This window comes from Phyllopteryx taeniolatus, chromosome 11 (assembly GCF_024500385.1).
Source record: "Phyllopteryx taeniolatus isolate TA_2022b chromosome 11, UOR_Ptae_1.2, whole genome shotgun sequence".
NCBI classification, from domain to species: domain Eukaryota; kingdom Metazoa; phylum Chordata; class Actinopteri; order Syngnathiformes; family Syngnathidae; genus Phyllopteryx; species Phyllopteryx taeniolatus.
Genome location: NC_084512.1, coordinates 27,123,742 through 27,139,595, shown reverse-complemented (window position 1 = coordinate 27,139,595; position 15,854 = coordinate 27,123,742). Strand labels below are relative to the sequence as shown.

The following is a 15,854-nucleotide window of genomic DNA, read 5'->3' as shown; positions in this document are numbered from 1 at the left end:
TCCAGTTATAGCTGAAAAACTTTTATTTTAGCGGCCACGGTGTCATGAAAACCAGCAGTGCGGTGGCCAACACAAGAGACAAGTTTGAGGTCATTGAAATATTCAATACTAACACATATTTCAAAGTTGAAGCATTAAGTCGTTGAAGTGAAATTGCATCAATCACTCCAGTAGATTTAAAGCAGTGATTCCCAAGCACTGTGCTGCGGCGCGTTACAATTGAATTTCACTTAATTGGGCCGAAAATGATTCTTTATTTACTTCAAATAATGTATCTGTTCATCCATCTATGGCAGCGTCGGGGGTTGCAAAACTTGATATTTTTTTTAAAGTCGACACGCGTGTGATGGAAGTTGAGTTGACGTCAACTAGTCACCCATGACGTCGTCGATATTTTTTCGCCGCTGTCGTTAAAAAAAGCCAGCTTCAAACTAATCGGACCTCATCTTCTGACGTCGTCAAACAAAGTGCCGCAAACGTTTGAAGGCCAAATAAACACGAAGAAAATCAGTGCAAGTGCAGTCAAGAAGACATTTGGCAACCACTTTGAGGAAGGGCAAGCGTGTCAGATGAAGCCAGCGTTTGAAGTCACCTCTGACGAAGTCCTGCTCGCTAAAAAGTCAAATCGGCAACAGCGCTCGTGAAGCGACCTAGCTGACAAGCTCCAAAAATAGCCACAAACATTTCGATAACAAAGTGACAAAATATGAAGTAAAAATGACGATAAGCAAAGGTCATCCAATTTTTGTTTGCCAACGGGTCAACGATATGCTGCTAATAATATTTTAGGAAGTTTTCTCCGTTCGTTGAATTTGTTCTTTTTTTTTTCTTGTTTTCTGAAAACATTGAAAGATTATTTAAGCGATGATGCTATTAGACTAAGCGAATTCTGCCTGGCAACAAGTGACCTCAAAAACATGTCACGTTACCAGGAAAAAGAATAATGACCCATGTTTGCAGGTAAAAATTGAAATTGTAAAGTCTTATGAAGAACCACATATGAAACTAAACTAGGCGACTGCAATTTACTTTCTCTCCCCATCCTTTCTCTTCGCTGTGTGGGGCACTGGAAGCGTCTGCCCCCAAAGTTGTCAAGGCAACAATCTCGTGAGTTTGTACAGCATAAGAAATGTGTAGTGACAATAGTGACAAAATGGCTCAAAAGAGGTAAGAAGAATGAAAATCGATGTTAGCTAGGTAGCAATTAAACTTCGGTTACGACAGCAAATTTCTTGTGTGGTGCTTCTCTACTTCTTTTTTTTCTTTTCTTTGTTTTTGTTTTTTTAAGTATCAACACTTCTGCCCAGCAACATGGGTCCATGAATACATGACCAGTACAAATCAAAGCAATTTAGTAAAGATTCTACCATTTGTTGTCTGTGTGGTTTGGTATCGTTGTGTTTGTGTTTGCAAGCCACATTAACAATAAGACAGACATTTGCCTAGTGGTCTATTTAAGTGATTGCCCCTCCATTTTGTTCTGCAGGTAAAACTATCACGAGTTGGCTGTCAAATGCTAACATGCTAACCGAGGCTACGGTTGAAACCAGGGTTGGGCAAACTTTTGGCGCTCAAGGGCCACAACGGACAGATGGGCCAGCTCAATTGTAAAATGGAGATGTAAAATATGTAAATTACTTGATTTAAATAATAAATTAATTCATTCTCAATTTTTTCCCCATTAAATTACATATATATAATTTATATTATATTTTTATAAATTAACCAACAATGTAATAAAATACAAGTAAAATTGTTCCTTTTCTATTATTTGTTTAATTGGATTATTACAATGAATAAATTTGGCAATTATTTCATCAGAAATGTGACTAATTTGGGGCAAAAGGCATCGAATATTATGAATAATGAAATTTTACAGCACTCTTGCTCATGATAAATGCTAAATGGAGCCCTACTTGGCCCACTCCTGGTTTAAACGAAGGAGTCGTAACTTGCTAAAACAGCTCACTCATGAAATACTTCATCATAATGTTAATAATAAACACGGACACAAATAATCCTCCGTGTGCCGATTAGCATTTAGCTTCTACGGTCTGTAGCGGCGAGTGCAAACACCTTTTTTCCCGCGCAGCTACGAAGGCTGACGCGCATGAGCGCTGACGCCTTGGTCTTTCTCTTTGTCTTCCTCGTCTTTCTCTCCGTCTTCCTCTTCCTCGACCACCTCTTCTCGCTCCTCCCGTTCCGCCTCGCCGTGGCTCTCGGCCTCCTGGGCTTCAGCGTGGCCGTCTTCGCCCCGCTCTCGCTCGTCTGAGGGGAACGCCACCGAGAAGTTGGTCAGCGCGCAGTTAGTGCCAGGTCATGGTGGATGACGACGAGGATGACGACGCATGCCAGAGTTGGAAAAAGTAGTAATCGTTGACAGGGTTCAAACTGAAAATGATTTGCTGTTAAGACTGCTTGAGAAGTCAATTATTGGATTAAAGGCAGATCGATAGAAAATGACACACATTAGGAATACCGTAATTCTATAAATCGTGGCCCGGGGGTGTTTTAAATATTCAACTGCTACGACTTGGTAGGGGAGTAAGGCATTTCCCCCCCCCCCCCCCCCAAAACAGCTTTCTTCCATTTTCCATTCAGTCAAAATGGAGTTTTTAACCAAATCAAATGAAAAGATATATACTGCAGTGTAGAAATGTAGAGGCACACAACGTTGTGACACGACCACACTTGCAGAGTCTATTGCAGAGGTGGGCAAACCATGGCATTTACATCATCGCAAAGTCCTCTTCTACTTGATGCATTTTTGTCGCCAAATAGTTTACGGCATTCGTTCATGATAGGCATGGCCCCTATTAGAGGAAATACAGTATTTCACCAAAAAGAGAATTGTTAAACACTGACTGTGTGTAATTATAGTGGATCCCCTTTCAGACGAGTCAAATTCCAGGAGGAGGCATCGCATATTCGTCCATGTACTTATTTTGACTTATCGTGTCCAATCACTGGTGAGCTCTTCTTTTAATATGCAAATGAAAATAGTCATCTCATGAGATCCAATACAAGCGCTGTATCCAAAATGCCTTTTACAAAGATAATGCTCAGAGTTGGTCATAATTCAACGGTATGTTATACATTATTGTGGATGTAGCTTGCAGTGGAGTACTCATGTTACTAATATTCTGAAACTCTTAAGTAACTTCAGAATTATTTTTCACACGTATTGGATCTTATGAGATGGTAGAGGGCAGGTATACCTAATGAAGTGGCCTGTTGTGTCAGCGTCAATACAAAAAGCCATTAATGGATCAGTCAAGCTCCTCCTGAGAATGATCTGCTGAATGCGCACGAAAGAGCGCACACACTTTGTGCACGAAATACAAGACAAAAGTCGTATGGAATGAGCCAATTATGGAATTCCAACGTCTTTTAAGACTCGACATACAGTATTTGGCGCACTCCGTGAGCTGTGTTCTCGGCGCCACCATCTGGTTGTACCATCACAGATCAAATCAGTTGAAGTGAAAGGAGGAAGGAAGAAGAGGGACTAGAGAGAGGGGTGGGGGTGGGGGGGGGGGGGGGGGGAAACCTGGACTCTGCCGAGCTTGATTCTGAGGGTTCTGCTGGACAGGGGAAACTGTGGACCAAACTCCACGGTGCCGGCGCCTTGGCTAGAGGCAAGATCACAGCGTTAAAACCCGGCGTTCGGCGACGCTATCTCATACGCGCTTGTTATTGAAGCACGCGCGGTAAAAAGCAAACGCAAGTGAGAAATTGCAGGGAGGAAACAAAAGGAACACAAATTATCAGGCAACAGTCATATTTGAAAAAAAGATATCATATATTCGAGATTGAGGTCATGCGGCCAGAATAATGTCACGATCATCTATTTGAAAAAAAAGTTGCATGGTTTTTAGAAGAAAAAGTTATATTTTCGAGACGGAAGTCGCAATGTGGCCAAACTAAAGATGTATATTGGAGGAAACAAATGTACATACAAGTTGTAACGTCAGTTGATGTGCCAAATTGTATTTTCCAAATATTACGACAATATTGAAAACTAGGCTTTACACGATCAGGATCGATCACCAGTGAGTTTCAAAAAACAATAACAGATCACCGATCCGATCACAAGATGGAGGAATGTGTCTCTTGAAATGACCTGCTCATTTACTGTATACACTTGTGTACTAACTTGCTCAAAAAATATATTTACAACCAATAATGTTCTTCTATTTATGCCAGTGAGGCAAAGTGACAGAATTAATTAAATTAAATGACTTTATTTTTAATTAAAATGACTTCGCCCACACCGACACTTCAGAGCGTGATTCGACAGAACGGTGACCATTTTGCCCTTAGAATACAAAGTCGGCTCGCTCCACTCTTGTTGTCGTCGCCACGGTAACGAGTGTATCCGGTCGCATTTGAGTTGACAAGCTAAAGCCCAATGATCGCAAAAAAACGGGATTGCGGTGGTATCGGAATACAAGATTTGATTGCAGCCGTCTGACAGTGCAATCGTGAAAGACCAAATTTGTCTTGTCGTCTTACGTGTTGTCTCTTCCTCGCCGTTTTTACACACAGGTTTTTTTTTTTTTTTTTTTTTTTTAAATAGCTTCATTGGCCGTCAGATATTTTCAGTACTACGTCAAAAGACGCGCGACGAGGCTAAAAATAAACTAGCTTTTGGATTCAAATATACTGAGTCAATGTCTTTTGCGGAGCCGATCAATGAGGTCATTGCATAAAATGCTAAATATCGGCCGATACCGATCAGCGGATAAACTCGGTGTAAAGTCTATTGAAAACATTGTGAACCTAATAGTATAATTGCTTTTGTCATTTTTTAACATTTTGGGGAAAAAAGACAAAATTAATTTTTAAAAAAAAACGAGTCTAGTTGCCTTGATTCAAACTTTGCAAAATGATGATGACCTGGATGAATGAGACGCTACAAAGAGAAAAAGCAATTTTTTATTTTTTTTTAGCAAGCACATTGGTAGTTTTTTTTTTTTACTGACAATACAACTTTTTTCTCAAATATATATATATATATATATTATATATACAACTCCAATCTCATCGGGTGGCCACAATACTCCTTCCTCACAATGCACAAGGTAGCTGATTTTAAAAACAGAGCTTGTTTTCGGTGCATTTCTTTACTAATATTGCGATAATACAGAGAACTAATTATTTTGAGCACCACAATCGTGATATAAAATGTTCACACCGTTAATCTCTACTAGTTTACATCTTAAACATCTTTGTTGAATTGATTGGCAGTGACGATGTCAAGCTATTTGTGACTCACGCTTCCATGCCTTCAACTGGACCGAACCTCCCAGAGGAAATATATTCGAATTGGAGTCCCTGACGTTTTGTTTCGTTCCCGTGTGTGTGTGTGTGTGTGTGTGTGCAAGCGTATTGACCTGCAGAGGGGGGCGCGCTCTCCTCCGTGTCGGTGCCAGAGCGCGGCGTCGGTCCCGGGGACGGCGACTCGGCACGCAGCCTCCTCTCGTAGCTGAACTCCGGCAGCACGGGAGCCTGCGGACGCGTCTTCCGGGCCGGATTCAGAAAGTAGCAATAAGCGCAGCGGAAGGCTGGCGAGACGGACGAACAAAACAGCAAATGGGGAAGTTGCTTCAATCACAATCAGTCAGCATCAGGTGAAACCATGCTCAAGCTTGATTTTTTTTTGCCTTTCCCTAATGTGGACACAATGTGGTGTCAAAAGTGATACAATATTTCTATTTCCATTTTTTCCCAATTGGATTTTGTTGTTGTTGTTGTTTTGTAACGTTACAGGTTCTTACCAAGGTATCGAAACTCTTCTTTCAGGGCCATGCCATTGTGGGAGAAGCACTGCTGACAGATTAAGGCGTATCTGACGGAATGCAGAAGAAGAGTTGATTCGGGTGAGCCGACACCGACTGAACAGCACCACCATGTGGACAACATGAAGGTCGTCAGCGGAGCTCCCTGTGGAGGAACTCCATTCATTCGTTCCTTCCTTATTACCGGTTCTGCGGCCCGTCTCCCACCAGGTACTCAACCACTCGGTCCAAAGCCCCCCTCTCTCTGGGCAGAACGGGTCTCGCCAGTGGAGGACCGGGAGGATGCAGGCCTGGACATCAGCGAGGACTTCATCACGCACTGTACAGTAGCTCTCCGTGCTTGGCTTCGGAAGTCATTCCAGCTTACCTACACCAGGTATAGGGGAGCAGGGGATCCTGCCTGCGGCAGACAGGGCGCCTCGCTCGGGCGGTCCGCCTGGAGCTGAAAGAAGGACACGTTCTGGAGGGAGAGCGGCACCGCATGAAGACGCGAGCGCATCACGGTGCGCCTGACTTTTTCCACATTTTGTTATGTGACAGCCTTATTCCAAAATGGAATCAAAGTCATTTTGGAGACTAGTCGGGAGTGAGGGAATGCAGCAATGAACAGAATGCTGTCGAAGCAAACCGTATAGGTGCTTGCTGTTCACTCACCCACAGGTGCGGCCCCGGGGCCCGGCGCGGGTCGGCCTCCGGGCGGGGGGGTCATCGCCACGGCGGCGGGGGTGCACGGGGGGCTCACGGCCACGCCGCGCTGGCGAATGTCTGAGAATAATATGCCATGATGTACTTTCGTGAAATTACAACTTCCGATATTCAAATCTTTTCGGAGAAAAATAAACCAAAGACATGGATTATAAATTGAAAATGCATCTCCAGTATTTTATCATCTATGGATGACCAACATTTGCATGCGGTGCCTTGACTTACAAGTTGAATTTATTCTGTGGCCACACTTGTAACGCAAAAAAACTCATCACAAATAATTTGACCCCATTAAAATGAATGCAAACCCAAAAAATGTGAAAGATTTTTTTTAATCAGAAAAACAGCCTTACATTATTTTACGAAATAAAAACATACAGTAATAATGAAGCGGAATGGAGAATGACGATTAATTCATTGTGCAGCTCCCTCTGGTCTGTGCGATATAGCCACCAGGTGGCAGTATAATACATACAGATGTAAAAGAAGCTGATCATAGCTGCAGCAATGTTTGGTTCAAATGTTTTATTTCTTTTTATGGGGGGACCAACTCCAAAAAAAAACGCTTATTGGTGGTTTATCCCTGCTTATTCAAGATTTTGGGAGGTTAAAAATAATAATAATAATAATAAATACCAAAGCAATTATAAAGGGCGTAAATTATCCGCAGATTTTTTAATATATTTGCAGTCCGGTCCTTATCCCCCATGAATAGTGGCGTTTCACTGTATCATTATATTGTCTATGTTTATGTATTGCTGCACTCTTAGTGTTCAAATATCCATTGCTAACAGGGTTAAAACACTGCAACAATGCTAGTTTCATTAACCGTTACATTCATCAATGTATCGGCGCTAAGATAGCAGGTTTTCCCAAGGCAAAGTTATGTCGTTGTTTCAAATACACACAATGTAATTCTCTTTAATTTATGTTTCGTACGTTTAACTGCGAGTGGCAATAAATAGCTTGACGCAAAAGCAGTTGGCTTTGATTTTGGAGAATTGTTCATCTACCAATCTGTTTTGGGATTTTCCCCAGGACACACTTACTATTATACCCAATTTTATAAGGTTAGGTTATTGCTATTATACCCCATTCTAGACCCTAATATGTCAAATAAGATGCTTCATATTTGTGTCAAAGAAAATGTGTGGAAGGTACCTTGTCCAGGCCTGGGAGTCATCTGAGGTCGTACTGGCGTTGACTCCATCTCCTGCATTGTACAAATCAGTGGACAGTAAAGTTTACAAAATACAAAAATTAAATTTAAAAAAAAATAATAATAATAATAAAATAAAAGAACACCCACGGCTTTCTTCTTTGCTTCCGGGTCGAAGCGTTCCAGTATGAGTTTGGCATTTTTGTACGTCTCCGTTTCCATCACTTCTTCGAGCTGCAAAAACAAAGCGGGGCATCTTCGATTCCAAACTGGGACACATTTGAGCAAAACGTTTTGGAAGGAAAGCTTCACGCGAGACCTGAAGATGCTTCAACAAGCCATCCCGATTAACGCAGATGAGAAGTCAAAAAATATATGTATATATTCTGAATTCCTAATTGGAACAGATGATGCAAGCTTACTATCTTTTTTTGGGTAACCTTTAATTCTTCCAGGATGTCACCTGAAAAACAAGAGAAAAAATATGTCTGAAAAGGGACCTGCTATGGAAAATTCACTTTCTTAATTGTTAACTTACTGTTCCTCTCGGTACGTTTGCAGAAGAGAAAAATGAGCAACTTCCGGATGAACCACACCCTGGAGGAGAGACGGACGCTCGTTACGGACGACAAAGAAAACGACATCTCAAGACGTTCCACTTTGCGTCTACTCACAGCACCGGGTAGACGAAGAAAGGCAGGGCCATGGCCAATCTGTGAAGCCATTGGTCGGGCAGGTAGAGGCAATAGACCACCAGACAGGTCAGCAGGTAGAAGACGGACGAGTAGAGGAGCAGCCGGCCCACCCACAACTGCGCACACACACACACACACACACACGCAGCAATGAGGTCAAAGAAACAACGAGCGCCTCCAACAGTTTCGACTGCGAGTCAAGTGCACCTTTTGGAGTCGCTGGTTTTTGGCTCGAAACTCCTCCAGCTCCTTAATCTCCTGCAAAGGGAACAGATGGAATGTTAATGGTCATTCTAAGAATCCTCAAAGTGTGCTATGCAGGCTCCCTCTAGTGGTATGCTACAGAATGACTCAATTGCATGTGCATACAGTGGCTTGACGTTTTTTGTTTTTTTTTTAATCCAGTCCCATTTATGGACGGTTCAGTTGTGTTTAACTTTTTTTTTCTCTTGACATTACATTTTCATTTAATCTTTTAGAATCTTTCCAAACGTTTATTTGGGTACAATTTAAATGTAACTGTTTACGTGCAATACATTTGTAATTGCATCGTTTTTGTTTCAGTACAGATTTTTCTTCGCCTACATTTAAGCACCGTGTTAATGTTCAAACAGTGCATAACATTACTGTGCTTTGCAATATTATATACACTTTTTAGGAATAAAACCCCTGCTTCGTTTTTGGTGATCACTTGGGTGCGCTGCACATAAAGTAATAAAAATAAATAAAATGAAAAAAATGTTATACTACTAAACAAGTACGACAAAATAAATCTGTGTGTGTATATATAATGAAACAAATAACACGTATATTATTGTTGTCAGTATGGTGGTATACGAAATGAGGATCAATAATAAGCCATCACCTTGTCCAGGTTCTCCAGCTGCTCCACTGTGGTTGGTTTCGTCTGCATGAAATAACAAAGAAAATAACGCTCATTCGTCAAAAAGCAGTTTTCATGGACACGTTCGCAATTCAAAACAAAGTGTGAACGTGATCGGCTGCTTGGACTGGCTCCCTCCCTCCCTTCGACTCGAACAGAGAGCACGAGTTGCGCGCCAGAGAATTGTCCCTTGAAATATCGTCGCCGCATGACAACGCGGCACAGAAATAGTTTCCCCCGTTTTCGCAATTGCTCTGCGACGGTCACATGACATGGAAGGGTTTGTTTACTGGTGGTGCCGTGCCGGAGAAAGCGTCGCCGTTTGCCACCCGGAAGAACTTCTGACATGGCGGGTGGGGAAAAGCGCTTCCTCACCTTCCATCGTGACAGCACGGCCCCCATGGCGCCTTCTTGTCGATTCTTCTGCCTCACTGTGGAACACAAGAAGCAGTGTTTTTTAGCAGCTAGCTCGGAGTAAATTCAGCATGTAATCCTCCTAAAACCAAACGATGCACTCTGCTTATGTATTTAACCAGCACCATTTGCTCCTGACGTCACTGAAAGAAAAGCTGAGCGTAATGGCCGCTGTAGTTGGGGGCTTAAAGAGACTCAACCTGGGAATAATAGTGCAAAACTAGGCACATATGCAACACCCTGTTCTGTGCTAATGCCATCAAACCACATGCATCTTCATCAGTGATCAACGTCATAAGATGAAGACGTTTTCTTCCCCACTCAGCACTCATTGTATGCCAACAGCCTGCAAGTGCCCACTTAGCACTAAGCCCGCTAATTGGCTACACGCCACCGTGATGTTAGGTCCACAGAAACTAGGACGAAAACATGCCCGAGTTCATTTATAAGCATTGGTCACATGGTCGCGAACGAGGCTAACTACTGGACAGTCGCCCGCACTTCCGATCCAAACTCTGTTTTGCTCATTTAGCCGCTTAGCAGTTGTCGTACACGCGCAACAAGGGCGGGATTTCAAATGTATTTGGTCTGTAATCAGTGTACTCACATTCTGGGTTGTTTCCGGGGTTCAATTATCTGGTCATTTCGTCAAAAGTAGCGTTGAAAAGCAAACAGAAGACTTTTTACGCTTCGGTTTGACGTGACAGAACAAGAACGGCTTGCGGCGCGGAGTGATGACGAAAAAGGAAGTGGCCGCGGGCGGGTGATGAGCTGCGACAAATAATTCCTCGCATTGTAGTTTTTCTTCCTGAACACGATTTTCAGCACCCACACGTCGTCGTTTTTGTCGAGATTATTTTTCATATCTATTGATTTTTAATTTTCAAAATACGATTAGAGGTGAGTTTGGCAGCGCGGAGTAATGACAAACCCAGAGAGTTGGAGTGTGAATCACTACCCAGAATCCTATGTGTTGTAGTTTTTTCCTCAAACACGCTTTTCACACGCAAACATTCGAGGCTTACTTAGTAAACAAAACAAACGTAACGTGATTATTTATGCATTAACGCTTACATTTGCATTGAAACCACCCCTAGTTTGAATTAATCACGTATTTAGATTTTTTTTTTTTCAAATTTAACGCATGTGTGTTCAAGATGACAAAATAATTCATACGGGTGGAGAAAAAAAGTCGAACGTACCTGATGTAATGAACATTTTCACCGCTACCGGGCGCTATTTGACAAGTTCACGGGACGTGGCAAAAGCAAAAGCGCTCATCTGGAGATGCCTCATCATTTAACGGACTGCTCGCGTATTTCACTCACTAATGGAGGCGTAACACACGTTTCATTGTCTCTGGTTATTAAAATTCATAGCAGAACCACCTTCTTCCATAAAACCATAATTGCAAGTCCTCCCGGTTGTTGTTTTTTTTTTGTGTGTGTGTGTGCGTGTGTTAAAAGTCACACCGGTTTACCAGCAAATCACCACCAAAAGACACTAATTGCATGCGGTCACGTGGAATATGATCACGAATGAACGCGTGCATGCGCGCGGCCTTCATGTTTGACTGGCGCCGTGCGAGCTTCCTCTGCGTGGTGAAGAATTATCGACGTCATAAAAAAAAAAAAAAACACCCACACGCGTCTGTGTTGCTTTGAATTCACCGAACATAACCCGAACTTTAATTTTTTTTTTTTTCCGGCGCTTGACTGAGCTGTAATAAAGCAGCAGAGTTCCGCCAAGGCCGCGCAGTTACCATGCAAATATTTCCGCAGAATATGCTCAAATGTGCGCGCGGATCCTCATTATTTCAGCAAAGACATTAAATTCATCTTTATCGTGCTCGTTGTAGTCACAGATTTAACGGAAGACATTTTGTCACAGGCGGTAACGCGCGCGGACACGTTGCACCTCATCTACATGCGCCGCACTGCGTGATGGCACAAAAAAAAAAATGCAGGCGGCGAGAAATATGACGGAATATGATATGCAAAATCATTGCATTATCACAAAAAAGGTGGTTCCAGTTTTCATTATAAGCCCTGCGGTATTTTTTACGAATGCAACCTTACACTCTAATGTATAATTAGTTTCATATTTTGTAATTTAATCAAAGACAAAATAACAATAAATAAAGCACAAACATGTTGACATGTTTTATGTATTTTCTAGAATCTTTTATTTTCATTTTTTAAATATGTGGAATTCTATAATTGGATGGTTTATATTTCATAATTTTAAAAAAAAAATGTAAAACTGTCACGCTTCGTATACTGTTAAGCCCTCTAGTAGAGGTTTTTGTCATCTCCTATGAATCATTTATTTCCATTTAAAAAGGGAGTCGATGAATTCATCAATGTAATTCATTTGGCTTTTAAATTCAGTGAGATTTAGTCGAATAAACCAAACACACGCACACACACACGCACACACAAAAGCTTCTGACAGCTGAAATGAAAAAATGGCACTTTTACTACTGAATGTTCATCTTCATTGCAGCCAAGTTTACTTGCCTTTATGCATATTCATATTGATTACAGCCACGTTGACTTGGCTTTATGCACACGGTTGATATTAAGAGGATAACAACAATTAAGAACGATTTATTAGGGGGGGGGGGGGGGGAAATAGAGAGCTTATTAAAAATCTCTATTGACATGAACGCCGGCAGTGATTGGCAACGTTCAAGATTGGAATTGTTTCAACGGTCACGTGCACAATTTGGGCGTCGGAATTGAATTCAAATTGGGGCGCGTTGACTGAAACAAAATGTGCGCGTGCGCGTGCTCATTGAGGACGCGCCATTTGCTTGCGTGCGTGCACACTTTGTGACACTTTGGTTCAAAGTCACTTTAGGGGGGCGGGTGTAGGGGGGGGGGGGGGCAATGGGGGGTGGCGGGCGTCGTCATTTATTGGACTTGGCGGTCCGAGAGTGTCCAATTAAAAAGACGACCACAAAAGACGCTAATGTCCAAGAGGACAGATGTCCACACACACACACACACACACACACACACACACGCATTGTTGATGGCGGGCCGTCATCAAAGCTGAGTGGAATTATGTTTTTTTTTTCATAAAATATAAAAAAAATAATGGGGGGGGAAATAACGTGCATATGACGAAAAAAGATGCGTCTAATTTGCACGTGAAGTGTGTATATATTAGAGATAATATCTTGTACATGTTTTATGGATATGTTGATGACCAAAAGCTCCGTTTAAAAATACAAATAATAATAATGATAACAATGCAGGACCTTTCGACTATTTGCAATTTTCCACCGGAAAAAAAAAAAAAAAAGGCTTTAAAGGACGACAATATTCGTCATTGGAATTTCAGTTATTTTTGCCAGGAAAGAAATTCTTCATTTCACTCAAACGTATTAATTGCAAAGTTTGCAAAGTTTGCGAAACTGATGTGGTTTCATTTTTGTTTTCTTTCTTTCAGCGCCGTCTCTTGTTCTTCTTATGTAGTCATCAACTAATTATTATTCAATCATTCAAATGATGCTGATGATGATAAATGTAATTTAAAGAGCCCTTTTTATTTAATGATTTTTTTTTCACCACACAAGCGGAAATCAACAATGAAATCATAATATTTACATGATTTCACCTTTACATTACATATCGTCTTTCCCTACTTTCAAATCAAAACTCAAAATCCACCTGCATGTTGAAGATCGCCTAATAACTGTATTTCTCATTGTTTTGTTTCTTTTGTTTAAAACTTTGTTGACGTACAATGTCCGTAAGGGGCCACAAAAGGTGCTTAGAAAAAAATATCACGACTATTATTATTATTATTATTATAAAAATTAAAAAGCTACAGGAACATGTATTCATAATTTGATCATGTGCTAATGAAGTGTTGCATTTTACGTGCAGGATGGCTGCTAATCTTTCTGAAATGGTTCTGATATTTTTCGTTTCGTGTTGGGTCTCATTGATAAGTTGCGACCAAAAAGACTTTTTTTGTTTGTTTATGTTGTTTGGTTTTTCTTTTTTTTTCTTTTAGTTTTTCATATTTGCTTTGCAGGTCACGAGGGCGGATGAGCGTTCGAACAGTCGAGCCCAGATAAGCTTTCGCATCGATTTTGGGCCCAATCGCACTGCAGGGAAGCTCGCCAAAAATAAAAAAAAAATTTAAAAAAATGCACGCAAACCGTTAAGGATTCTCACATTTTATGCATTAAAATAAAAAAAAATTACAAAATAAAAAATGATGAAGGAATTGTTTGATGTTGTTGTGTGCGCACTTTTTCAACCATGGAGGCACGGGGCACGTCATTAGGTACACCATCGACTAATCTAAAAGAAAAATGCTCACTTTTTATTGACATTTTTTATTTATATTTTTTTAACATTGGGGCTGTACAACAAGCACTGCAACGGCCACTTCCCATTTTATTTGCTGAATTTTTTTTTGGACTTAGCCTAAAAACAGAAGCTCTCGTCTCGTCTTTTTTTTTTTTTTTTTTTTTGTAGTTAGAAACACACGCGGACACACACACAAACACACACACACACACACACACACACACACAGTGTATGCACAACCCAAAGCAAACAGTTCTCATAAGTGTGTGCCAGCGGGTTGTAAAAGTTTAACAACGGTGTTGCATTCGCAGGTAATGGGCCGTTTTAGTGCTGTCGCATGTGTAATGACATCAAAAACAGGTGAAGTTGTTAAAACTAGTTGACCCTGGGCTCGCATGATGTTACACACTTGTGACATTAACCCCTCACGCTCTCGCCCCACACACATATGACGTCATTTGATTGACATAGCAGGGTCACGCTTTCCGGAAGCAAGTTATAGACGGATGAAATGCCACAAAATTATGACTTTGTTGGCCTGCTCGTGCTATATTTTTGTCATATTGTTAATTATGGTCTTTGAAAGTATATATTTTGACACCTGCTGAAAAGCACAAATAGAAATACACTGCCAATACATATTTATTTATGTCTGATTAGAGTTCAGATATGTTTCGCACAGTGGGAGAAATGAACATAATCCAATTCAGAAGGCTGGTAGCCATCTTTTTTTTTTTTTTTTTTTTTTTTAAGTTGCACTTTTTACTACCAAATGGCCCCAACCGTAAACAATACCCGTAAGTAAAAGTGGCCAAAACAAAACGAAAAAAAAAAAGATAAGACTATCTCAACTTTGTACGTTCGCAGACACGCTGCTCGCATCTCACAAGTGTAAAAGGAAGTTAACAACCGATTTTTACTTTTGAGTATTTTCGTTTCCAAGAAAACCTACTCTGACACCGCGACGTTGCGCTTCATTCTGCTCGCCGCTTTTATTTTGCGCTCATCTGAAAACAACGGCCTAAAAATGTCCGCATTTCAGCCTACAAGAACTCCACATTGAGCTTGAGAAAACTTTTTTCGTGGCTGAACTTGCTTGCTTCATTGGTGTGATTTCATAAAGATGTCATTTTTTTTATTGTTTTAGTTACAAGTCATCTTGTTGGACAATATCGGAACTTGCTTATTTGACATTCATGCACTGATTCAAAAAATATAAAATCAGAAGTTATACTCACCAGTGACTCAGTAATTGAGTTTTTTTTTTTTTTTCATTGTGTACTTACAGTAATTGAGTTTTTTTTTTCATTGTGTACTTACTCTTACTTGCAGGTTAAGTCATTATTATTTTTTATTTATTGATTACTTTTATTGGAGTCATATTATTTTAAAGTAACAGTAGGCTGCTTTTGCTTGAGAACAATTTTGGACTAGTGCCGCCACCTCTGAATAGGACGGCGGAAAATTCTCAGGAAGTCGGGCGTCACTTTTCCCTAATCCGCAGCCGGAACGTAAGAATTGTGCGCATTACCCATCATGGACGCCACAAAAAGCTGTTAACAAAAAAAAAAAAAGAAAAAGAAAAAAGAGGTTAAGATTAAGTGTCAGCCGGCGAGTTTCTCCATCGGGGCGACTCATTTTCCAGTTAGCACACGGCGCGACGTGGAAAATCCCCTTCCGACTCGTGCAACTAACACGCGCCATAAATCTTTGGGAAAAGACAAAGACGTACCTTTTACCGCTGTCAAGTGAGCAGGTCAATTAAAAGCGGGATTTATTGCTCCATCTGCGCCTCGGCTGCTTTATTAAAAGAACGACGGTGGCAGTTTAACAAGAGATCGCGTGGACGCCGCTAGCTGCTGTTAGCCA

General features: G+C 41.0%; 1 protein-coding gene across 1 annotated transcript; it reads right to left on the bottom strand.

The window, feature by feature from the left end:
• Positions 1-5: 5 nt before the first annotated feature.
• Positions 6-9,674, bottom strand: lnpk (lunapark, ER junction formation factor). The gene is given in 16 exon segments (XM_061790036.1): positions 6-2,268; positions 3,551-3,593; positions 3,595-3,632; positions 5,397-5,567; positions 5,781-5,851; positions 5,986-6,091; positions 6,169-6,261; positions 6,456-6,566; positions 7,668-7,719; positions 7,816-7,899; positions 8,088-8,128; positions 8,204-8,262; positions 8,340-8,476; positions 8,568-8,618; positions 9,226-9,267; positions 9,619-9,674. Coding segments are annotated over 16 exon segments (1,302 nt in total). The 5' UTR covers positions 9,646-9,674; the 3' UTR covers positions 6-2,092.
• Between the last annotated feature and the right edge of the window lie 6,180 nt (positions 9,675-15,854).